The sequence below is a fragment of the Carassius auratus genome, chromosome 31 (genome assembly GCF_003368295.1).
Source record: "Carassius auratus strain Wakin chromosome 31, ASM336829v1, whole genome shotgun sequence".
Classification (NCBI taxonomy): domain Eukaryota; kingdom Metazoa; phylum Chordata; class Actinopteri; order Cypriniformes; family Cyprinidae; genus Carassius; species Carassius auratus.
Window position 1 is genome coordinate 26,277,708 of NC_039273.1, and position 26,043 is coordinate 26,303,750.

Consider the following 26,043-nt stretch of genomic DNA (forward strand, 5'->3'; position numbering starts at 1 on the left):
TAACGCGCATATATAATTTTCTCCACGTGAACGCGTTTTAGGGCTTTTATTTTGAATTCGGAAACGGGAAGTGAAGCAGCTGCAGTCAGATGAACTGCAGTGCACAGATATTGACACAAACCCTCTAAAACTCGCTCAAAATCACACTGCCAGTAATGAGAAGCACGGCATGGCAGACAGACAGGACAATGAGGTAAACTAAACTTTCATTTGGACCGAGTTTGTTTGTTTTATTCGGTTCCCTTCGGATTTGTTACAGGTTAGGTAACGTTAACCGAGCAGATAAACAGACCAGGGAAAAAAAAAACAGCTCTTTTGGGGAAATGTGAGACTTTTATTCTGTTATTTATGCCTTTTTCTAAACTGTTAAACAAATAAGAGATATTTGGGTGCGGTTCAAATGAGTTTAATGCAGTTCTGTCATGTGTCTGCAGCCCCTCCCTCAGACAACAACAACATCAACAACATGTTATTCATCCACATCATGTCTGAGTGATAGAAAGCGAGGACACACTGCATGCATTTAACTCTGATCTGAGCCTCTAAACCAGTAGTAAACACAGCCAGAGCCAGATAGGAATAGATTATACTGTGACATGCTAAATGTTACATGACACCTCCTGAGCCAGGATTAAAGTAGAAAAATGCATGGAACCAAACAGAAAATTGAATTTGTATGTTAAATTATACTGTGATGCACTTATGTGCCTAATAATAGATCAATACATTTTAAAATGAATATATTAAAGTAAGATTAATTGCCTGAGATTATGAAATGAATGCATCATCTCTGTTTGGACAATTAACAGGAGTTAGTATTATTATGGTAAATAAGCAAAATAAGCTGTGTACAATCTGATTTGATATCATTAAACTGTACATAGATTATAACTCAAAAGTGTGGGGAGCAGACAGATTTGTTTTATTTTTATCAAATTAATACTTTAAATTCAGCAAGAATGATTTAAATTGATCAAACATGACAAAAGACACTTATAATGTTCAGATAGATAGATAGATATTACTATTATAATGATTATTTCTGAACGATCATGTGACAATGAAGATTGGAGTAATGTATACACATATATGCAATATTCTCTTTAGCCTGTGTTTTTATAAACTTGCAAAAGGTCTTTATTTATCTTGGTGATTTTGGGATCTGATGCAAAATAACTACAACACATAAAGGATTAATTGTATCTGTTAAAAAGCAGCTTTTATTCTCATTTCAGGTTCCACCGAAATGAGCTTTGTAGCCATTAAGTTGCTCCTATATTGACCTGTTAGTGTTAGTTCACATGTGTTAATGCTGTTTTTCTCTCTGAAGGTGGAGGAGGCTGAGCAGGTGTACCTGCTGATGAAAGAGGAGTACAGGATCTCACGCAACGTGCGTCTGTCCTGGTTCCTGAACCGGCTCAATCAGGTCGTTCGGCCCGCTCCACCGTCTGAGCTGGTGAGAGACCGCGCTTGCTTTCATTCAGTATTCGACTAATGGGTTTTGTAACGACTCCAGGCAAATATCTAGAGAAAGTAGTGACTGATCTGTGATTTCATTCTGATACACTGTGGATTAAATAGCTTGAGGCTGGCTGGTTTTTAGTAAGACGTCTCTTCTGTTCACCAAGTCTGTATCAAAAATACAGTAATATTGTGAAATATTTGCAATAATTTACAATAACTTTTTTTCTATTTGATTATATTTTAAAATATTACTTATTCATGTGATCAAACCTGAATTTTCAGCATCATTACTCCAGTCTTTAGTGTCACATGATCTTTCAGAAATAATAAAAATAAAAGATCTATCTATCTATCTATCTATCTATCTATCTTATCAATATACAAATGATTTGTTGATGAGTAGAAGGTTCAAAAGAGCAGCATTTTTTTGAAACAGAAATCTTTTGCAACATTATAAATGTATTTTCTGTCATGTTTGATCAATACAATGCATCCTTGGTGAATAGAAGTATTAATTTGTTTTAAAAAAAAATCTGTCTGCACCCCAGACTTTTGAGTTATAATATATAGTACACTTTAATGATAGCAAATGAGATTGTACACAGTCATAGAAAATAATAGAAGCTTATTTATTTATAATAATACTAACTCCTGTTAACTGTCCAAGCAGAGATGGTTATTAGATGATGCATTAATTTCATAATCTGAATTTTTTAAAGTATTGATGCATTATTATGCATTCCTTCTTTACCCTGTTAATTTTTAGTGCTGAATCACATCATCTAGATCAGTTGATATCTTCATGCATCACATGACACTGTGAGAGTCTCTCTGTGTGTGTGTGTGTGTGTGTCCTGCAGCTGAAGTCAGAGAACGAGCTGGATGTTTTGAGCGTCCTCCCAAAAGGATGGCAGCCCGACTCTCCTTCCTCTTCCTGCCCGTGTCTGCTGGTTCCCTCCACACGCGTGACCTTCCTGGCGCGCAGGTACCGCTTCATCATCGAGCTGGACCTGAGCCCGTCCACCGGGATCGTGGTACGAGACCCTCATCATCATCATCACATTCAGTCAATGCAGAAAGTGTAGTTTTCAATGAAAGTAACTCAGTGTTTTTCTTTCAGGATGACAGCACAGGAGAGATGATCTTTGACGAAGTCTTCCACGCTCTGTCTCGGTGCTTGATCGGTTTGGCAAAACCCTTTAAAGTCCCAGGAACGGATCACGTGTTCCAGCCAGAGATCTTCATCACCATTCTGGCGTATTCCTCCATCATTGGCCTTAGCTCTCATCAGGTCTGGATCTCGGGTCTTTGTGGATCTCACTGTGCATTAGACGCGCGGTTATTTTTCTTCGGATCAGTGATGAATCCCTTGATTCTTCCCGTCAGGTGTTGGTTCAGGGCTGTCAGCTGGACTGTATGGATTTGGAGCAGTTCTTGCATCAGATCTATCAGCAGCTGAGAGCCGTGGAGAGCAGCATCGCTGACGTCTTACAGCAGCAGCACAATCAGGCAAGAGCAGCTCGCTTCTCAACGCTTTACATTCAGACAACAAATCAATTCACAGAAGAAGCCACGGTGGTTTGCAGTACAGCATAGTTCATCCAAATATGACATCTCTGGTTCATTCACTCTCCCTCCACTTGTTCCAAACCTGTATGACTTCCTTTCTTCTGTTGAGCACAAAAGACGACGTTCTGAAGAGTAAAAGAGGAAAGGAATTCATACAGGTTCTGGGTGAGTAAACATGACAGATGTCTTCATTTTTAGGGGAACTATCCCTTTAAAGGGTATTTATTGTTATGAAATGAAAATTAATTAGCTTCTAGAAAATCACTGTAATGCACCGCCACGAGGCTTGTTGTTTTCATAAAATAGCAGGAACAGGAATATTATAAAAGACACCAGTGTTAAGTGATATTGAATCAGAATCAGAAAGAGCTTTATTCCCAGGTAAGTGTACACTGATGAGGAATTAGTTTTGGTGACAGTGAAGAGGATGGTGATGTCTTTCAGTCCTTTTCACACTGATGCAGAAAACTGGTTTCTCAGCTTTTCGGAGTAGTTCCTCTCAGCCACGCTGATGTCCTCTGTAAGTGTAGATGTGGCCTGTTTATGAAAAACTGTGGGCATCAGCCATGCACACATGATTCAGCACAGCATCTCGAATGTGCATGTGTTCTTATTAGATTCTGCATAATACTTTTATGCTTTCTTGCTGTTCAAAAGTTTGGGGTCAGTAAGAATTTTTTTTTTTTTTGAAAGAATTCAATGTTATTTAGCAAGGATGTATTAAATTGACAGTAAAGACATTTTTAAAAAGTTACAGAATATTGATATTTCAAATAAATGCTGTTCCTTAGAATTTTCTGTTCTTTAAGGAATAATGAAAATTAAAACCCATCACAGTCTGCACTAAAATATTGTGCAGCACAACTGTTTTCAACATTGATAATAATCAGAAATGTTTATTGAGCAGTAAATCATCATATTTTCATGATTTCTGAAGATCATGTGACACTGAAGACTGGAGGAATGATGCTGAAAATACAACTTTGACCACAGAAATAAATAAAGTTTTTAAATATAGCGAAACATAATTCTAAATTGTACTAATATTTCAGAATATTATTATGTTTACTGTATTTTTGATCAAATAAATGAAGCCTTGAAACAGACTTTTTTTTCAAAAACATTAAAGAATCTTACCAACCCCAAACGTCTGAATGTGAAATGTTAGATTAGAAGCCGTGTTTGTGTGTGTGTGTGTTCTTCAGTTCAGTGGCTCGGTCCATCAGTCCTTCTCTAATGATGCTGTGGAGGACGTGTCTCAGAGGAAGCCGGGGGTCTCCATGTTGACGGCGGATGTGGGGCTGGTCAGCATGGTGAGGCAAGGGATTCTGGCGCTGCAGCTGCTGCCTCCAAACTCTGGTGCAGGTGAGCATCTCCATCGTCCCGTGTCCACCGGATGTTGAAATCCAGTGAGCATCACATTTACAAACAGTACTTGCAATGGATTCATTAGATATTGACAGTGAATCTAGAAATTAATTATTTACACTGAGTGTTTTAAAGGGTTTGCAATGATGTTAACCAATGCCTGAGTGGTTTCTCTCTGTCTAGACGGCAGTGAATGAAGTGCTTGTGTAGTAAGTGGTCTTTGGTGTTGTCCTGCAGGTATAATAATCATCACAGATGGAGTGACGAGTGTCCCTGATGTAGCTGTGTGTGAAACGCTACTGAACCAGCTGAGAAGTGGAACCATTGCCTGTTCGTTTGTCCAGGTGCTGCTCACATCCATGCTACCTGCCACTAATAGATCATTAATAATATTACGTACAATGCCATTCTAATGTTTGGGGTCGGTAAGATTTTTAATGGTTTTTTAAAAAAACTCTTCTTGTCACTGAAGGAAATCTTTGCATGCATTTTTATATTTTTTATCCTTTCCTATCAAAATGCATGCTACAGATGCAAAAATACAGAAAATCGCACCTGATCCGAATTTTTTTTTTTGTTAATAATGGGCGAAAGTTTCAGAGGCAGTGTGTAAACATGATTGACACAACATGAGGTTGTATTTATTTTCCAATGTGCAAAAAATTCAGACTCATTATGAAAAGACCTTAAGGCTGCATTGATTAGTTTAGAAAATATAGTAAAATCAGTAATATTGTGAAATATTATTTCCGTTTAAAATAACTGTTTTCTATATGATTATATTCTTAAAATGTAATTTATTTCTGTGATGCTCCGCTGTATTTTCAGCATCATTCTTCCAGTCTTCAGTGTCACATGATCTTCAGAAATCATGAAAATATGATGATTTACTGCCCGAGAAACAATTATGATTATTATCAATGTTGAAACAGTTGTGTTGCTTTTTATTTTTTTTATTTTTTTCAGGATTCTTTGAAGAATAGAAAGTTAAAAAGAACAGCATTTATTTGAAATAGAAATCTTTTGTAGCATTATAAATGTATTTACTGGTACTTTTGATCAATTGAATGCATCCTTGATGAATAAAAGCATTAATTTCTTTAAAACAAAATCTTCCTGACCTCAAATGTTTAACTGGTAAATGCAGGTTATTTGTTTTTCTGTGTAGCTGCTCTGAGGTCTTGTGTTTGTGGATGTTTGTCTCAGGTGGGCGGTGCTTACACCTATGACTGTAGTTTTGGCTACATCCCCAACGTGGAGCTGATGAAGTTCATCTCAATGGCAACCTTTGGCTCCTACCTCTCCATGTATCCAGAGTCGGACTCTCCGGGCGAGGAGATGAACGCTTACCACCGCGCCTTCCTCACATACTCCTTCCTGAGGACCGGCGAGTCCATGAACCCGGAGTACTACTGCTGTAAGCCACAGGGTCTAACATCACACTTCTGGATCATTTCTCAAGTCTTTCGAAGTGTAGAGAATCACATTATTTCTAGACATGCTCCACTAACCACTAACAAAATACCTGGTCATTTTCAACACTACGACTTCTGTTTTAGCTTTTCAACCTGTTCTTAATTTTCCTTCATAAATGTGTGTAGTACTTTTTAAAAATTGCCATTTGATTTCGTATTTTGTTAAGTAGTGCAGTGACATTCAGACATTATGTGACCAGTGTTATTTCAGTAATATTTATTCTGTTGTAGTATTTATTTATATTTAGAATTTTCTGTATTATTTTTATATTTTATTATATGCGATTTTGTAATATGTATTTTTTTTTCGTAAAGTTTTAATAATTTTAATGTTTTTTTTCTTAAACCTATTTGTTTCAGTTTATTTTCATTTTCATTTAATCCAGCTTTTTTTTCCCAAGGACCAAAAAATAATATTTAACAATTTTAGTTAACAATAATAGCCCTGTTGTAGTATTTATTCATATGTAGAATTGTCTGTATTTTTTTTTATATTTTATAAAATATTTTTAATGCTTTTGTAATTAGTATTTTTTTTTCATAAAGATTTTTTTTCACTTTAAGTTTTAATAATTTAAAAACACCAACTTAAACCTATTTATTTCCGTTTTTTTTTTTTTTTTAATCTAATCCAGCTCTTTTTTCCAGTTACCCAAAAATAATAGTTAACAGTTACGGCCCTGAGTTTGATTAAAGTGTCCAAATAGTTGGAACTTATTTTTGCAGACGACTGTGGAAGTCTAAAACCGAGTTTACACAGTTGTTGTTTTATTAGACAAATATGAGATGTAAGAAGCAGAGAAAGATGGAAAGCATATTTCTCTGTAAGTTCACCACACATCGTCAGACTGTAAAGAAATCAATACCAAAGCTCTCAGCCCTGTTTGTGCACTTTCATTTCTGCCTCACAGTCGAGTCAAACTCATATCACATTAGAGGTTTGGTCAAAAGTAGTCATATGATTTTCCGTGGGCCTCTTTTAAAGTTACTCAATCATTTTTAAAAAGCAAGCATCTGACTTCAAGGAACCAGAACTGATTCTACTTTCACTTTTACAACACACAGCTAGGATTGTATTGGTTAGTACGCAAAAACGACCATGTTTTAGTAACACTTCTCACTATTTTTATATAAAGCACATATTAATGTCTCATTCTGCATGACCATATTTTAGATCCCACACCTAAACTTGCACACTAACTCTTAATTTAAGCAGATTAGTATTTATATATTCTATTTATCCGGATGTCTTTGAGGTTTATCTTTGCATGCATCACTGTGACGGCTGATCTGCGTGCGGTGTGTGTTTTTTAGTCTCCCAGCACAGACTCTTTAATGAACACCTGGTGTCCGCCAGCGGAAACCCTGCTTTAGTGATGCGCAGGAAGAAACACACGGAGAAGGAAGTGCACGCTGACTTGATCAGTGTCCTGTCCATCAGGCTGCGAGAGGGATACACCATCCGAGAGATCAACATCACGAAAGGTACTTTAACCTCACTAAGAGTGGTGTTCATAGACATGCATCTAATGCACCCTTAATAATCCCGTCTCTTTATAAGGAGGAAGTCAGCTGGAGGTGAAGCTGGTCCTGCTCTGGAAGCACAACATGCGTATCGAGTACCTTGCCGTGGCGTCCTGGCCCCTGAATCCAGTCAAACGCACCACCTGGGTGGAGGTGACCATCGAAGGCAGCTACGACATCCTCCATGACATCAGCTGCACCATGAGGAAGCCAATCACAAGCCCCTACCGGACGACGGTCATCCGCCGCTTCTGGAACACTCTGCAGAGGTCAGTTATAAACTCTGGTTTCAGTCTTATCGTGAATGGTCTGCGTTCGTTTGATGACGTCGAGTTATGCCGTTTATTGTTTCGCATCAACAGCATAAATCAGACAGACCAGATGTTGGTGCACCTGCAGTCCTTTAATTCCATCCCAGAACACTACACCATCCCCGAAAGCACCAAAAACGGGGTTCCTCTGTTTTACATCCCACCTGGATCCACCACACCGGTGAGTGTTAGTGCAGATTGAAAAAGTCCAAAGAGTTTGGATCAGTAAAACAGTTTTTTTCATATTCAGAAAGGATGCATTAAATTGATCAAAAGTGACAGTAAAGACATTTATAATGGTTAAAAGATAACAATTTCTTTGGTGTTAAATGCTATTTTTAATGCATTTTAAGTTTCTGTTCATCAAAGAATCCTGAAAAACAAAAAAACATGCAGCAGCACAATTGCTTTTAACATTGATGATAATCAGAAATGTTTTTTGAGCAGCAGATCAGCATATTTTCATGATTTCTGAAGATCATGTGACACTGAAGACTGGAGGGATGATGCTGAAAATACAGCTTTTCACCACAGAAATAAATTACATTTTACAATATATTCAGATAGAATCTAGTAATTTTAAACCTAAATAATATTTCAGAATATTAACATTTTTGGTCAAATAAATGCTTCTTTCAAAAACATTGAAAAATCATAATGACCCCAAATTTTTGTAGTGAATCCTGTAAAAAAACAGCATCTCTTACATTACTTAAACAGTAGTGTAGCACACTAAGGTACATGTTTTGGTGATTTAAACATGCTAAACACAATCCTGCTCTCCATCAGGTCCTCTCCCTCCAGCACAGTGGCTCTAAAGACTCCAGCCAATCACAGTTTTCCTCCTACTGGAAGCCCATCCTGTCCATGGACGCCAACTTCTGGCAGCGCTGGCTGCACATGCATCGCATCGCTATCATTCTGGAGCACGACATGTGAGTGAACAGCGTCTGTATAGCAGATATGTTGGCCAAATTTACATTTTTAGTTGGAATGAAATAAAAGAGAATAGATTTCGAGAAACGGCTCCATATAAAATATCAGTGTAAATGTTTTGCTGTGCATCTCTGTGTTCAGCCCGGTGCCGAAGCACGTGCACAACGCTGGCAGTAATGGTCGCTTCAGTACCATCCAGTGTCGCATCTCTCACTCGGCGCTCACCTCGCTGCTCAGGGACTGGAGCAGTTTCGTCCTGGTGGAGGGATACTCATACGTCAAACTTATTTACAGGTACATGCACCGCTCATTAGACAAACTTACAGAGCATTTTAACAAGCATTATTCCCACACTAGATTCAGACATTTTTCTCACATTCATGAGTAACCAGTGTAATTTTAGTAGTTTTAAAATATTATTATATTATATTATATTATATTATATTATATTATATTATATTATATTATATTATATTATATTATATTATATTATAATATTATGAATTAGCTATTATTTTTATATTTTCATTTGTTTTAATTTATATATATATATATATATATATATATTATATATATATATATATATATATTTGTTATGTGCTTTAGTAATAATAATAATAATAATGAAAAAAAGTCTATATACCTTTTAATAATTATTTCAGCTTTAGTTTTAATAATTTTTGTACTTCAACATGAACATATTTCAGTTATTTCTAATACATTTCTAATTTTTGTGTACATTTTTTTTTTTCCGTCTAATATTTAGATTTGATTTGAGCTTTTTCCAATTACCGAAAACATTTTTTTAAATAGTTTTATTTAACTGTAACAACAAGTGTCCAAATACTTTTTTGGGAATTATGCATCTGACTGTGTTTAATTCCAGAGTTATTATAATTAACAAAAAAATAAAAATAAAATGTTACTTGAAATAAAATACATATAAACTTGAAATAAAATAAAACATAAAATCATTTTTATTTCAGCTAATTGGCATGGCAACATTTCTTATTTTATTATATTTTAATAAACTAAAATAACAAAGCAAAACTGAAATATGAAATTTAAATAGACGCATATAAAAAAACAAAAACAACTGAAAAATGACAAAAACACAGCAAAATTGCTGAACATTTAATCAAAATAAAAATGGAAAATACACAAAAACTGTTTCAAAATACTGTAAAAACAATTACAAAAACAACAAAATTACTAAAACTTATAAAATATATAAAAAACTAATTCAGAATACTGTAGTAGTCGCATCAGTCTAAAAATACGTCATGATGAGGAAAAAAACATATAAGTCGCACTGGACTATAAGTCGCATTATTTAGAACCAAGATAAAACATTACCGTCTCCAGCCACGAGAGGGCGCTCTATGTCTTCAGTGTAGACTACAGGAGAACTGAGCAGCATAGAGCGCCCTCTAGCGGCTGGAGACGGTAATGGTTCAGGTCTTTTAGTTCATTTCTCTTGGGTTCATGTCAAATTAATTTTGATAAATAAGTCACACCTGACTGTAAGTTGCAGGACCAGCCAAACTATGAAAAAAAGTGTGACTTATAGTCCGGAAAATACGGTATTAGTAGAAAGCTATAATAGTATCTCAATGATGCTGAAACATCAGTATATCATACGCAGTTCATTTGTCAGATTTACAGAGCAGTCCAGCAGTGTTTTAACCAGCATTATTCCCACAGTGCCTCTGAGCTGCCGCCCGTCTCCTTCTATCTGGTGCGTCTGATCTCTAAAGCTCCCTGCATGGTGCTGCGATTGGGCTTCCCCATAGGAACACTAGCACACACCAGGAACAAGGTGAAGGGGTTTCCACACTAGAGCTCAGCTGATTTGGTTTCTGTGAAAGCTGTTTTCAGAACAGCACTGTGTGGAGGCTCATAAGAGAACGAGTGTTTCTCACTCTGTAGATTGTGGATGAACTTCGGGAGCAGATCCTTCGGCTGCGGTTCCCTCATCGAGTCCAGAATAAGGAAGCCACGCCAAAAACCAAGCGGAAGATTCTGGGTAACGCGTCGCCCTCCAAGTCTCCGCCTCTTCCTGTGCCCAAACCGGCGCTGTCTGACCGGCCGTGTGTGGTGGTGCTCAACAAACCCCTGGAAAAACTGCTGATCAGGTCCGTGACGTGACCTTAAACAATAATAGATCTCATTACTGTTAATGATGCACCTGTAGTCAAAATAAAGGCCTTCAAGTTTTTCTTTTTGCTCACACAAAAGCTTTTTATTCCTGTGTTTTTATAAATTTTCATGATCAGTTGTGACCCTGGATCACAAAAACAGCCAAAAAGGTAATCTTTTTTTACATTTAGATTTATACATCATCTCAAAGCTGAAGAAATGAGCTTTCCATTGATGTTATGGTTATGATAGGACAATATTTGGCTGAGATAAAACTACTGGAATCTGAGGGTGCAAAAAAATTATAATTTGAGAAAATCGCCTTTAAAATTGTCCAAATTAAGTTCTTAGCAATACCTATTACTACTCAAAAAGGAAGTTTTAGTTTATATACGGTAGGAAATGTACAAAATAATTTAACGGAATATGATCTTTACTTAATATCCTAATCATTTTTTGGCATAAAAAAAAAAAATACAATGCAATGTTTTTTTTGGCTACTGCTACAAATACACCCCAGAGACTCAAGACTGCTTTTGTGCTTCAGGGTCACGATTTCTAATGGATAAACTGGACTAAAATCCAAAGATGAATGTGTTTTACTTGTTTAATATAATGCTTTACTCTGAAATGTATCACTTTAAAAAAAATTACAATGATTTGCAAACATTGTTTTGATGCAGAATTCAATAAGTGTCATTTAATTATTATTTATATACTAATTTAGTATTTTATATATATATATATATATATATATATATATATATATATATATATATATATATATATATATATATATATATATATATATATATTCGGTTTTCATTGTAATTTTAGTCAAAGTTTTAGTAATAAAGTTTTTTTTTTATTTTTAGTAAAAAAAACAAAATTATTTATTAGTATTTCTATTTTTGCATCATTTTTGTTTCAGTTTTAGTAATTTTCAGTACTTAAGCTTCAGTTTTTCAAATTTTGGAATCTAATTTTAGATTTTATTTGTATTTTTTAACACTGACTCCGATCAGTTCTGTATCTCGGAGGTTTCAGAAGCATATAATTGAGCAGATCTGCCCCTGATCCTGTTGCAGGTACGAGAAACTTCCTTCAGATTTCCGCACCCCTTTCATCTTAAACATGGAGCCGTTCGCTCAGCCGCGCGTCATGGGCGCTCCTCTCATCGTGGCTGCCAGCAGGACGGCGTCCTCCACCATGGCGTCTCTGTCCCGTTACTTCCTGCACCAGCGCTGGGTTTGGGCCGTGCAGAACGGCCCGGGAACCGCTGTGTCGCTACACGCAGTCGCTCATATCCTCTCCATGTTGTCTGAGTGAGTCTAAAACATCCTTTACCTGTAAGAGTCTCTTCTGACCATAACATGTGCTGAATTCCTAATGGCTGTTTCCATCGTGCAGTATTCGTCTTTCTGAAGGCTTCCACTTCGCCGCCAGTGGAGAGGGAATCATCAACATGGTGGCAGAACTGCCAGTGCAGGTGAAAGTATGAAAACTACACTAGTATATCCCAGTTTTAGCGTTTTGGTAGCCATGCATCTCTAACTCTAAGCCACTACTCGTTATGCAGAGTCCATCAGCTGGTTTGGACGGAGAAAAACACACCTGCATAGTCCAGTACATCCTTTTTCCACCTCATTCCACTTCTACCAAGGACAGGTAATGCTTCGTCTGTTCAATTCTTCGATGGCTTCTCTGATTGATTCCTGTGCTGTTAAGGTCTAGAATAGATCAATGTAAGGCTGAGCACATCATCACATGGCTCACATTTAATCAGGTTTTGAGATTAAAAGTTTATGATTTAAGAAATCTGGCTCCTAAACTTGTATGAAAAGATGAAAGTCTAAAATATATTTTTTTTCCCACAATTTATTTTTTACAAATTTTCGGCTTTTCAGAGACACTTTCAGGGGTATGACAGAAATACAGATACTGAATTAAATTGAAATAAAGTGTATGCATTTTAAAATGTAATATAAAATGAAGACCAAATTATATACACGTATAATTAAAAATGAAACATTTGGACATTTACTTGTTAATTAAACCTTAATAATCAAGTTTGTTTTATTTTAAATCGAATAATTAAATAAGATTGTTTTAACTATATACATTTTTTGCTTAATTCATAAGTTTTACAGGAAATAATTTTGGTCATAAAATGTATGTGCAGGATCTCAAAAGTAAATAAAAAAAAAAAAAAAAAAAAAAATATATATATATATATATATATATATATATATATATAAATATATATATATATATATATATATATATATATATATATATATATATATATATATATGTATATGTGTGTGTTTGTGTGTGTGTGTGTAAATAGCATCAAAATAAAATAATCACTGAAAAAAAATGATAAAACAATAAATAAATAAATATAGTTAATATCTGAACAATCTAAAAATGACTAAAATAATTAAAGAAAAATTCTAAAAATAAATAATAATTTATAATAATAATTAAAACTACAATACTGTCTCAATAAAAATAACTGAAATTACATTTCATTCTGCTCGTCGACCAAGTGGCTGCGTCAGATGTTTATCTCATCAAACCATAAGCTTGCATTATTGTATTTAAGCTCATTTCCACTTTTATGACATACATTAATTAGAGACATAAAATACAATGAATAAATAAATTGTGCAGAACTGAACATTTGGTGGTTTGTTTGTGAACATGGTTTGTCCTCTTCATGCAGCTAATCGCACACTAGGTGCACTCATTCAATTAGGAGACTAGAAGAGCACAGTTGAGCTTATCTCAGGTTTGGTTTGACTCTGTCTCCAGTTTCTCCACAGATGATGACAATGACACGGAGGTGGAGGCCATAGATGTGGACACAGAGCTGAGTTTGGTGACGGAGTGCTGGGTGGAGCCCCAGAGCGGAGCAGTCTGCAGCTCACTGGAGCAGCACAGACACTTTCAGACGCTCAGCTATCAGGAGATCCCTCAGGCTGTTAGTGACCTCAGATCAATTACTGCTAGTGAAGGAGCTTTAGAAAGTTGCAATTACAAAGCTTTTTTTTTTCTGAGTCACATTTTTACCAGAATACAGTAAGATATGATGAAAAGTGATGTGTTCGTAATACAGCTTTAATATGTATTTGTAATATTATGTCATCGGTCCACTATAGTGAGTTGGAGCTGTTAAGAAGATAAAGAGAACAAAATTTACATCAATTTTTTAAATAAACCATATGGCAGCAACAGTGTTAAAATATGCATTATATACATTTATATAAATTAGAGCTTGTTTGACTAGTCATTTTACCGGAAGTATTAGAGATAACAAACTAAAATTAAAACCATATAAAATATTTTCATAACTTGAAATAAAATAAATGTTTCCTAAAATCTAATTAAGTATAAAAAAGACTTATCTCTCTTCAGATAGTCTCTTGATGTACTAAAATAACTGAAATAGAAATTATATAGACCTAAAAAATAAAACAAAATTAAAATAAAATGTCAAAACCCCCCCCCCAAAAAAAAAAAAAAAAAAAAAAAAAGATTATATATATTTATAAAAACAAACAAAAGATTAATTAATTTTTTTTTATTTATAAAAACTATAATAATGTATCAGTAAAATAACACAAGTTGACCAAGTAGCCAGGCCAGATGTTTATCTTGATATTCCATTATCATATTTCTTTTAATTTCCACTTTTATTGCATCCATTATTTGGAGAGAGAAAAATTTAAGACACAAAATCATTTAAACAATAGCGCATACATTTTCCTGTTTTTTAAATGTGATATGTAAAATAAAGTTACTACATGAGAAGCTTATTTCTGAGTTCATGGATCACAAAACTCACTCCTTGAAAATCTGAACACATGATGAATTTTATCAAAGAGGAAATGGATTTTTATAGATGTATACAGTCTGTATTATTTTCTTGATTTATTTTTGATGAACTGTGCCCTGTACCACCAGGAACATTAAGTAAGAAAGTAAACCGGGTCTTTGATGTCACGTAGACTTTATTGTGTTCAGGCAGTTTTGATGAGAACTGACCGATCTCCGTTCCAGATTTTTCCCCGTGATCTGTCGTGCATGACGACGATGATTACGTTCGAGTACCTCATCCAGCTGTGTCAGAACCGAGAGCAGGTGTGTCCTCTCAGCAGCGTCAGAGATGCTCCAGGTACAGACGTACAGCATCACTCGTCTCCTTACACACACACACTGGAGTGAGATCTGATGCTCAGTGTGGTGTGTGTTGCTCCTGTAGGTGCTGCTGCTGAGGACTGCATACACACTGTGCCTTTCCAGTTCGACCTGATCAAACTCTTGCCCAAGTGCCAGCAGATCGAGCTCTTCTTCTACACCTTCAGCCGAGGTATGAGTCTATTGTCCATCCATCTTTATCCAAACCAGTGAACACTGGGGCGTAATTCACTGTTGACCTTTGACCTGTGTCACAGAGGGGCAGGTGGGCGGCTCCTCTCTGCCCAACGACCTCCTCCTCGGCCTCTTCCACGGCTCCCTGCAGAGCGAGCTCAGCGATCGAGAGATCCCGTTGACTGACGGCGATCATGTGGCGTTCATGCATCACATCCTAGAGCGGGAAAGAGACGGCCACGTGGCTCCGTTCTCACTTCCTGTCATTAAAGGTGATTTGGCTGTATTAATGCAAAAATGTCTGTAATGTTCATGCACCCATACACTACTGTTCAAAAGATTTGAAACAAATTAATACTTCTATTCAGCGAGGATGCTTTACATTGATGAAAAGTGACAGGAATGTCATTCATAATGTTTTCTGTTTTAAAGTAAATGCTGTTCTTTAGAATAATTTTTTTTTTAAAGGATCCCAAGAGATATCATTTTTCATAGTTTCCACAAAAATATGAAGCAGCACAATAGTTTTCAACATTGATAATAATCAGAAATGTTTCTTGAGCATATTAGAATGATTTCTGAAGATCATGTGACACTGAAGACTGGAGGAATGATGCCTTCAATTTACATTTAATTACATTTAAAATACATTTAAATAGAATTTTTTTATTATATATCTAATTTAATTTAAGTTAATATTTTATAATATAATTGCAATCATATTTTACAATATTACTTTTTTATTTTATTAAATAAATGCATCCTTTGTGAGCAGAATAGACGCCTTTTAAAAACATCTGGTAGTGTGTCTGTATATATACAGTATATGATAATTCAGCTTTGGCATCTGTTTATTTAATTTTTAATTTTTTTATTTATTTGACATTTGACACTGCAAATATACATTAACCTTAAAAAGGAGAGATGCATTATACCAGGTTGTAGCACTTATGCTAATTTGATTTAATGCTAATGACATTTCAACACATTCAAATAGAAAACAGATCTTTAAAACAGTAATAATATTTTACACTATTACTGATCAAATAATGCAGCCTTGGTAAACCATGAGACTTCTTTCAAAAACATTTTAAACATCATACTGACCCCAAACTTTTGAACAGTAGTGTTTGCTTTCTATAATAGAGGTTAACTTCCATGTTTTAGGAAGGATTGTGCTTTTAAACACTCCATAGACTTGCATTGTAAGTGCATTACTGTTAACTAGTTAAACCCTGAACATTTCATTAATCTGGAAGCAAAAGCTAAAGTGATGATTTCAATTGAAAGACTTGACGCTAATGGATTCCAGACATCCCGAATGACCTTTAATTGATTCATTAGCAATTACTAGTGACATAAGAAGAGACTGACCCCTGATCTTCCCCCTGTGTGTGTGTGTGTGTGTGTGTGTGTGTGTGTGTGTGTTCAGAGGAGAGCTTGAAGCCTCCGGAGAGGCAGGACACTGTTTTGTCTTTCCACACGATTGGAAGCAGTAAAGAGGTGACCGGCTCCTCCAGCACACTGCAGGTACATCAGCTCATATGACAGATCATAACCAGTGTGTGAAACAGCCTTTGGCTAGTAAATCAAATACAGCTAACTTTATCTAGATCTCAAATTTTATCTAATACATATGACATAAATGACCCATAATTTATATCTGACCCTCACCGATGAAACTGGACTGAACTCACACAGCTTTTAGCACAATGGAAATACACATTGGTTTACTGTTGCCTGGAAATAGAACCTATGACCTTGTCGTTGCTAGCATCATGCCTTACAACAGGAGCACATTTGTCCATCACATGTATGCACGGGGAAAACACCAAACAATTGCATTATTTGTATATTTTCAATATAAATGAATGTAAATTAAATGCACAAAAAATAATATTTTAATAATATTATAATAATATTTTATAATAAATAAATATTTGGTTATAAATATTTATAAAAAATATACAAACACACTAACTAAATAAAAAAAGAATAATGAAATGATAAAAAATAAATATTGTAATTTTCTCTGATTGTTTGCTGCTTCTCTAACACATTTCACTTTTTTATTTTTTATTATTTGATGAATAGAAAGTTCAAAAGAGCAGCATTTATATGAAATAGAAAACTCTTGTAACGTTGTAAATGCCTTTATAGTCACTTTTGATCAATGTAATGTGTCCTTGATGATTAAAAATATTAATTTATTTCTTAATAATAAGAATTTAAAAAAATAATAAATTGACTGACCCCAAACTTTGAAATGGCAGTGTACTTATCCTTCTGTTGTGTGTGTGTGTGTGTGTGTGTGTGTGTGTTCCTGGCAGAGCTTCAGTAATGCAGATCTTGTGGATGACGAGCCAGCTGGCGCGGAGCAGGACAGTTTAACTCCTCACTGGAAATGCTACGCCAAATACATCAGTCATCAGCAGATCCTGCTCACTTTCCTGCCAGCTACATTCACAGGTGCATCGTCTGTCAAAGCCAAGAGTCCTCTGTGTTTACACACATCATGAGATTGAAGTTATTCCAATGCTTTTTATTTAGCCACTTAAATGTTTTTGGCTGCAAACATGAAACATGCCCACAGTTTAACTCTGCAGTGTTTGACCAAACTAATTTGCCATCTGGAGAATGTAAGTACCAACTACCAGTTAGTTGGGCTTTAATACTTATAAACACCAGAAATAATAAAAAAAAAACTGTAACGATGTGGGTGTCACTGCCTTAACTTATGACTTATACCTTGTAATACTGTTGTTAAGTGCTTATTTTTAATAATTTTATATTGAAGCTTTATTTTGATTGCAGATGTGCAGATTTTGATGTCGTCTGGGCTGGAAACTGAACCTCCAATCAACAGAAGTTTCCAGGAAGAGGAGGAGTCCTGTAGTAACGGCAACGGCCAATCACAGACAGACTCCTTCAGCAGCTCTGCCAATGGTCCACAGGTTGGATCGAGTCAACACGGAGAAGACAGGAAGCCGTCCACAGAGGAACCAGAAGCAGCGCTGGAGACGTCTGCAGGACAGAGTGAACCTGGTATGAGACTCAGCTCTGCTGCATGCTTCCAGACACAAACAGTTTAGTTGTGTTTCACATCAGGGTTATTATACTTAAAAATAAAACCATACAAAAAGAAATGGTGCTTTGCACACCTGACTCGACTGTGTGTAGAATGAAATTACAGTACAAACTAGAAAAATACAAATCAAAAAAAAAAAATTTTCATCCAGTTGACTAAGCATCATTTCTATTTTTTTATCTACCCATTTAAAATTAAGATACATTTAAGTTACTTTAATTTAAACTGTATGTACAGTATTGTTCAAAATAATAGCAGTACAATGTGACTAACCAGAATAATCAAGGTTTTTAGTATATTTGTTATTGCTACGTGGCAAACAAGTTACCAGTAGGTTCAGTAGATTGTCAGAAAACAAACAAGACCCAGCATTCATGATATGCACGCTCTTAAGGCTGTGCAATTGGGCAATTAGTTGAAAGGGGTGTGTTCAAAAAAATAGCAGTGTCTACCTTTGACTGTACAAACTCAAAACTATTTTGTACAAACATTTTTTTTTTCTGGGATTTAGCAATCCTGTGAATCACTAAACTAATATTTAGTTGTATGACCACAGTTTTTTAAAACTGCTTGACATCTGTGTGGCATGGAGTCAACCAACTTGTGGCACCTCTCAGCTGTTATTCCACTCCATGATTCTTTAACAACATTCCACAATTCATTCACATTTCTTGGTTTTGCTTCAGAAACAGCATTTTTGATATCACCCCACAAGTTCTCAATTGGATTAAGGTCTGGAGATTGGGCTGGCCACTCCATAACATTAATTTTGTTGGTTTGGAACCAAGACTTTGCCCGTTTACTAGTGTGTTTTGGGTCATTGTCTTGTTGAAACAACCATTTCAAGGGCATGTCCTCTTCAGCATAGGGCAACATGACCTCTTCAAGTATTTTAACAAATGCAAACTGATCCATGATCCCTGGTATGCGATAAATAGGCCCAACACCATAGTAGGAGAAACATGCCCATATCATGATGCTTGCACCTCCATGCTTCACTGTCTTCACTGTGTACTGTGGCTTGAATTCAGAGTTTGGGGGTCGTCTCACAAACTGCCTGTGGCCCTTGGACCCAAAAAGAACAATTTTACTCTCATCAGTCCACAAAATGTTCCTCCATTTCTCTTTAGGCCAGTTGATGTGTTCTTTGGCAAATTGTAACCTCTTCTGCACATGCCTTTTTTTTAACAGAGGGACTTTGCGGGGGATTCTTGAAAATAGATTAGCTTCACACAGACGTCTTCTAACTGTCACAGTACTTACAGGTAACTCCAGACTGTCTTTGATCATCCTGGAGGTGATCATTGGCTGAGCCTTTGCCGTTCTGGTTATTCTTCTATCCATTTTGATGGTTGTCTTCCGTTTTCTTCCACGTCTCTCTGGTTTTGCTCTCCATTTTAAGGCATTGGAGATCATTTTAGCTGAACAGCCTATCATTTTTTGCACCTCTTTATAGGTTTTCCCCTCTCTAATCAACTTTTTAATCAAAGTACGCTGTTCTTCTGAACAATGTCTTGAACGACCCATTTTCCTCAGCTTTCAAATGCATGTTCAACAAGTGTTGGCTTCATCCTTAAATAGGGGCCACCTGATTCACACCTGTTTCTTCACAAAATTGATGACCTCAGTGATTGAATGCCACACTGCTATTTTTTTGAACACACCCCTTTCAACTAATTCAACTAATTGCCCAATTGCACAGCCTTAAGAGCGTGCATATCATGAATGCTGGGTCTCTTTGTTTTCTGAGAATCTACTGAACCTACTGGTAACTTGTTTGCCACGTAACAATAAAAAAATATACGAAAAACCTTGATTATTCTGGTTAGTCACATTGTACTGCTATTATTTTGAACAATACTGTATATATACACATATATATTTATTATTTTATTATTATAATTTTTTTAAAAGCAATAGAAATGGCAAGAACTCAAACACAATTACTAAAACTAACTAAAATGAAAACTTAAAAAAAAAAAAAAAAAAATATATATATATATATATAAATAAATAAAAACTATAGTGATCGATCAAAGATACAAAAACTAGCTGCTTCACATGTTCCAGCTGGCTAGGACAAAAATAAATGATTGAGACGAGAGAGATTTTTGTGTTCACACCTCTTGTGTGATAACGTTCAGCTTCGGAGGAGAAGGATGGCGTTCAGTTTGTGGAGCCTGAGAAGCATCACATCACGTTCAGCAGACAGACGTCTCAGCAGAGCGGAGCTGACGCAGCACGACCCCGCTGCCCCATCTACATCTACAACTGCTCACTGGAGTCCCTGAAAGAGCAGCTGGTCCACCCGCGCTCGGGACGCCAGCCCAGAGACGTCTTCTTCAGGTACTGACACACGCCGTCTCGTACAGAGCAAAGCTGCTGTGTGTAGCTTGAAGGTCTCAGGTCACCAGCTCTGTTCCAAACCATAGAGAGAGGCCTACTGCAAACCTGGACCACTGCCTGCTTAAGCAGGATCTAACTCAAGCAGGACCTGATTTACATTTACATTTAGTCATTTATCAGACGCTTTTATCTAAAACGACTTACAAATGAGAAAAATGGAAGCAAACAAAATCAACAAGAGAACAATGACATATAAGTGCTATAACAAGTCTCAGTTAGCTTAACGCAGAACACAAAGAAAGGGCTTTTAAATAATATGATAAATAAAAGGAAAACAGATAGAATAGAAAAAGAATAGAGCAAGTTAGTGTTAGAGATCTTTTTTTTTTTTTTTTGCTTTTGCAAATTATATAATAAATGTAAAGTAAACGGATAGAATACAAAAAGATTAGAAAGCTAGTTAGGTGACACTGTTATTTCAGTATCGTTGATATCTACTCAATATTTAGAATTGTATTTATTTAAAAAAAAAAAAAAATTCTGTTTATATATTTGTTCCACTTAAAATTTAAAGTTTTAGTAATTTTTTTTTGCTTTTTCTTTTTTTTACCTTTTCTTTCTTTCTTTCCTTTCTTTCTTTCTTTATATATCATAAAGTTTTTTTATTAGACTTGTTTATTTTTTCTTCTTTTAGTCTGTCTATATATTTTTATTATTTTTTTTTAAATCAGTTTTACTTTATTTAGTTTAGTGTTTTGATACTTCAAGTTAAACTAAACAAAAACTTATAAAAATATAATTATAAATAATATTTTTTATTATTCTTTCTTTTTAAATATGTATTTGTAGTTTTATTTTATATTAATTAATATTTAGAATTTAATTTTTCTATACTTTTTAAAATAACGTTTCTATTTTATAATTTGAATATAGTTTATATTTCTGTTTCCACTTTAATTTTAGTTCAGTTTTTGTCATTTTTATTGAAAAATAAGAGTTGTTATTAATTAGTTTACTTTAGTTTTACTTTAGTTATTTTGGTACTTAAGTTTAATTAAATGAAAATGGAAAATGTTCCTATATATGATAATTAAAATAAAAGTGACTTTTATATTTTATTTCAGTTAACATTTATTTAATTTCAAATAAATATTTATATATAAATAGTGATTATATATTTTATATATAAATATCTAACCCTATTTTTTATGGTTTTAGTTTTAACTTGAACTCTAACTTGTTGAAAAGCTCTTCGTTACCTATAATCGGCCTGAATAAAAGCATTGATGACATGATTATGATGTTAATTAAAGTTGCGTTCGGCAGTTCGCTGTGTTCTGGAACAGAGCTGTAGAGTTTGATCATTTCAGAGGGCATCATGTGCTCATCCTAATGTTTGACTGTCTGGTTTCTCTTTGGATGAGAATAGAGCTCAAGAGACAGACACCTGGGAGTTCAGTCAGCAGCCCAAATACAGGTAGCCCTGCTTACTGCTTCCTGCTGCCGCCCTACAGCGGGACGGGGCGGGACGGGGGGGTAGGAGGAGTATGAGGGGCCGGTTTGGCCCTGTTACCCTCAGGATGGCCCTTCTTTCTATCTCTTTCTCTGGAGGGTTTTGCTGTTTTACGGTGACCGTTGTGAGGGGATATTATGCTACTGAAGATTTAAAAGGGTCTGAGGTCTTAAAAAATACAGAATTAAAGCAAACGTTTATCTCTGTATATGCCGTTCAAAGTTTGGGGTCTATTTTTTTATTATTTTTTTATTTTTTTTACAAAATTAATACATCTATTCAGCAAGGATGCATAAAATGTTTACAAAAGTGACATTTATTATAAAAAAAAAAAAAGATTTTTATTTCAAATAAATGCTGTTTTTTTATTTTCCATTCATCCAAGAAACTAAAATGCATCAGAAAAAAATCTGAAATGTTTCTTGAGCAGCAAATCAGAATATTTTCATGATTTCTGAAGGTCATGTGACACCGAAAAAATAGAAAACCGTAATAATATTTCACAGCCTTTACTGTAATTCTGATCAAATAAATAGAGCCTCGGGGAGCAGAAGAGACTCCTCTAAAAACAGTCAAATATTTGATGAACCCCAAGCGTTTGAGCTGTGGTGTATTTTGTAGTTTGGACTGTTCCAATGTATTTTGAGACCTCACATCCTCTGAGGGATGTTCCTCTGTCTTCTGAGGTTCAGTAGCAGTCAAAAGTTTGGATGCACTTTACTGAAGAGCTTCTGGTTACGCTGGGAAAAGGAAAAGCAATACTGCAAATCAAATCCATCATACGTGTTCTTCATGCCTTTTTCAATGCAGTTTCAAAAGCATCTTTTACCATGAGTGTCTAGAACAAAGAGGAAGGTCAAATGTAAAGGTTTCGTTTGCATCACAATTTTTGTTCAGTTCAGAATGACTTCGTAAAGCATGTGTCCAAGCTTTTGACTGATGGTGTACATACTTCAATCAGGAGGTCAGGAGGTCATTCCCTGCGTGTAGACCTTTAGGAGATCGCAAGACATTCACAATGACTGGAATATCTTTATTCTTGATGTGTTTGTGAGTTTAGTGTTTGTTATCAGTCTTTGTTGAAGCGGTATGTTCTTCTGATAAACGTCCGTCTCGGTGGTAATGTCTGCTCATCTGAGCATCCGCAGATTTAGGCTTTATATCATATCAGTGTCCTCAACGTCTTGATTTGTTTCCACTAAGCTTTCCGCGCTTTGTTGACCACGACAATGTCAAACCTCTGGCGTATAAATCTCGGGTGTTGTTGCTTCATGGCTGTAAATCTGTTCTGCATGCTTTTAAAGCTGGTTTGAAACCGTTGCAGTATTACTGGTTTGATATGTTCCCAGTATTTACGTTTGATGATCCTCTGGACTGTAGATAAATGTAATCCTATTTCACCGTGCTGCTTATTATATTCTGTTACACTCAATAATACTGAGAGATCGACCAGTGGTTTTTAATATCAACACCGTCTGCAATCAGCTGGTGAGGAATGGGATTTTAATAATTCATTAAACATGTTTATTGCACTGTATAGGGTCTGTAATCACCTTTTATTTATTATATTTATAGTCTGGAATCACTATTTATTTACTATAGATATATATATAATAGACCCGAATTAATAAAATCTGAAGAATAGAAAGCATGCATTTGCTTCTTGAACGTGTCAGAGAAGATATGGTTGGTGCACGTTATCTGCATTTTCATTATGGTGTCTTCTTTCAGAAATTGCGAATAAACTGTCTTTTATAAAAATATTTCTTTATTTAACATCGTGCTTGTTGTGTAAACTAGGTCTGCTGACTCTACGTTACTTACTACAGTAATAAACCGCTCTGTGTTTGAATTTAAATGCATCTGCTGCAAGCAAAATGCTGATGTGCAAGACGAAAGTTAAAAGAAGTGACTGAAAGAGACGGTTTTTCTCTGTAATAGATGTACTGATAAATATTTGACTCTGGTATCTTGGGTATTGCTTTTCCTGCTGCTTGTCTGTGCTATTTTAGGCCGGTGTCTGGTGTACTGTAGTGATGTAAGAAATGTCTGGCAGATTGTGGCCTGCTGTTATCTGGTGTGTGTGTGTGTGTGTGTGTGTCTCTGGCAGATCAATCTCTCAGGAGCGCAGCAGCGCCTCGTCCTGGACGGAGCTCATGACACAACCTCACAAACACAAAGAACTGGCCAACTACTGCAGCCTGCTACAGGAGCACTACTACCAGAGCTATGTCAAAGGTCACACGCTAACATATGCATAAAGACATAGAGCTTGAATAAATACAGTTAGAAATATATGAGCAAAAAAAATAAAGAAAGAACTAATTTTGAGCATTTAACCACATTAATTTATGGAATTCTCAAAAAAAAAAAAAAGAAAAAAATTATATATATATTTTTTTTATCATAACAGTATGGTGTCCAGACATTTTTTCCATTTAAATTTATGGTAACTTTTTTTTTTAATTTATGGTACCATATTTTACAATAAGGTTCCATTTGTTAACTGTATTTAATGAATTAAATAAACGTAAGCAATACCTTTTGTTGAAGTACTTATTGATCTTTTTTTTTATATTTGTTAATAAAAATACAGCTGTTCATTGTTAATCCATTTTAGCTTGGGTCTATTAAAAACATTATTAAAATCAAAAGATGTATCTATTAATGAATTATTAAATGTTGGGATCCGCATTAACTAAATACATTAATAAAATAAAATCTAATTATTTTCATTGTTATTTTAACTAATGTTAACAAATGGAACTTATTGTAAAATGTTACCGCAATTATTTTATTGTTTTAAAATAAATCATTTTTAAACATTTAAGCACATTTATCACTTGAATTATCATTAGTGTAATGCAAATAAATAAATAAATAAACAAATAAAATAAAAAATAAAATAAAATAAAATCTCATTACTTCATTGAGTTCAGACATTTTCAATTACATTTATTTTATTATAATCTTAAAATAACATATCGAAGCTAGTAAGAATTTTTTTTTTATTTATAAGCATTTAAGAACATTTGTCACAAATTATTATTATTAACGTAAAGCAACAACAACAGTCCAGACATTTTTCAATTGCATTTATTTTATTATTATTTTTATATAAAATATTTAGTATCTCATTACTGATATTTTTTTATATTTGTCTAAATAAAAGATATTTAATTATTTATTGTATTTTATTGAACATATTTAATATTAATGTCTGCAGATCTACAAAAAAACATTAGTTTGATATATATATATATATATATATATATATATATATATATCACATTAATTGATATAATTAATTGATATAATTAATTAATTAATTAATATATATATATCACATTATTCACATTAATTGAATAAATACATTTTAATAAAGTATATATATATATATATATATATATATATATATATATATATATATATATATATATATATATATATATATATATACTTTATTAAAATGTATTTATTCAATTAATGTGAATTGTGCCACAACATGTTTTCATAAAAATAGTCACAATACAAAAATACGTCCAATGTTATTAATGTCGGATGATTTGATTGGTCCTGTGCCTGTGTTGATTGACAGGTGTTTATCGCAGTCTGCAGCAGTCACACCACGTGAGCTCACAGGATCTACTGACAGCCATGGACTACTGCGAGGAGTCGCTGCAGGAGATCGACATCACTTCCTTCCTGCAGACGCTCTGCGGACACGTGCGTGTGTTTCGTGAGCGTCACGAGCTGCACGGCTCCATCAACGCAAGCAAGTCCAGTGACGCTTCCACCACCTTCACCATCGGAGAAGGAGAAGACGATGGAGCCGACAGAGCCACGCTGGTGTCTTCATCCAGGTACTGATCTTACAGCAATGCATTGTGGGATTAATGCTTGGTTTTCATTGTTCATATATATATATATATA

General features: G+C 34.8%; 1 protein-coding gene across 16 annotated transcripts in view; it reads left to right on the plus strand.

The window, feature by feature from the left end:
- The first annotated feature begins 37 nt into the window (after positions 1-37).
- LOC113050993 (KICSTOR complex protein SZT2-like) overlaps positions 38-26,043 on the plus strand; it is an 81,699-nt gene continuing 55,693 nt past the window's right edge. For 11 of the 16 annotated variants that reach the window (XM_026214534.1, XM_026214545.1, XM_026214539.1 and 8 more), the window contains exons 1-29: positions 38-193; positions 1,331-1,456; positions 2,325-2,498; positions 2,585-2,755; positions 2,851-2,973; positions 4,239-4,398; positions 4,639-4,745; positions 5,608-5,818; positions 7,191-7,361; positions 7,438-7,669; positions 7,763-7,892; positions 8,501-8,646; positions 8,789-8,941; positions 10,352-10,466; positions 10,577-10,782; positions 11,875-12,111; positions 12,197-12,281; positions 12,366-12,454; positions 13,604-13,772; positions 14,852-14,966; positions 15,054-15,161; positions 15,247-15,435; positions 16,596-16,693; positions 17,494-17,632; positions 17,978-18,208; positions 20,396-20,597; positions 22,027-22,074; positions 24,221-24,348; positions 25,709-25,973. In XM_026214534.1, the coding sequence (XP_026070319.1) occupies positions 170-193; positions 1,331-1,456; positions 2,325-2,498; positions 2,585-2,755; positions 2,851-2,973; positions 4,239-4,398; positions 4,639-4,745; positions 5,608-5,818; positions 7,191-7,361; positions 7,438-7,669; positions 7,763-7,892; positions 8,501-8,646; positions 8,789-8,941; positions 10,352-10,466; positions 10,577-10,782; positions 11,875-12,111; positions 12,197-12,281; positions 12,366-12,454; positions 13,604-13,772; positions 14,852-14,966; positions 15,054-15,161; positions 15,247-15,435; positions 16,596-16,693; positions 17,494-17,632; positions 17,978-18,208; positions 20,396-20,597; positions 22,027-22,074; positions 24,221-24,348; positions 25,709-25,973 (4,352 nt within the window). In that variant the 5' untranslated portion in view covers positions 38-169. The remainder of the gene's footprint in view (positions 194-1,330; positions 1,457-2,324; positions 2,499-2,584; positions 2,756-2,850; positions 2,974-4,238; positions 4,399-4,638; positions 4,746-5,607; positions 5,819-7,190; positions 7,362-7,437; positions 7,670-7,762; positions 7,893-8,500; positions 8,647-8,788; positions 8,942-10,351; positions 10,467-10,576; positions 10,783-11,874; positions 12,112-12,196; positions 12,282-12,365; positions 12,455-13,603; positions 13,773-14,851; positions 14,967-15,053; positions 15,162-15,246; positions 15,436-16,595; positions 16,694-17,493; positions 17,633-17,977; positions 18,209-20,395; positions 20,598-22,026; positions 22,075-24,220; positions 24,349-25,708; positions 25,974-26,043) is intronic. The other 5 variants (XM_026214540.1, XM_026214549.1, XM_026214548.1 and 2 more) reach the window with 3 other exon arrangements.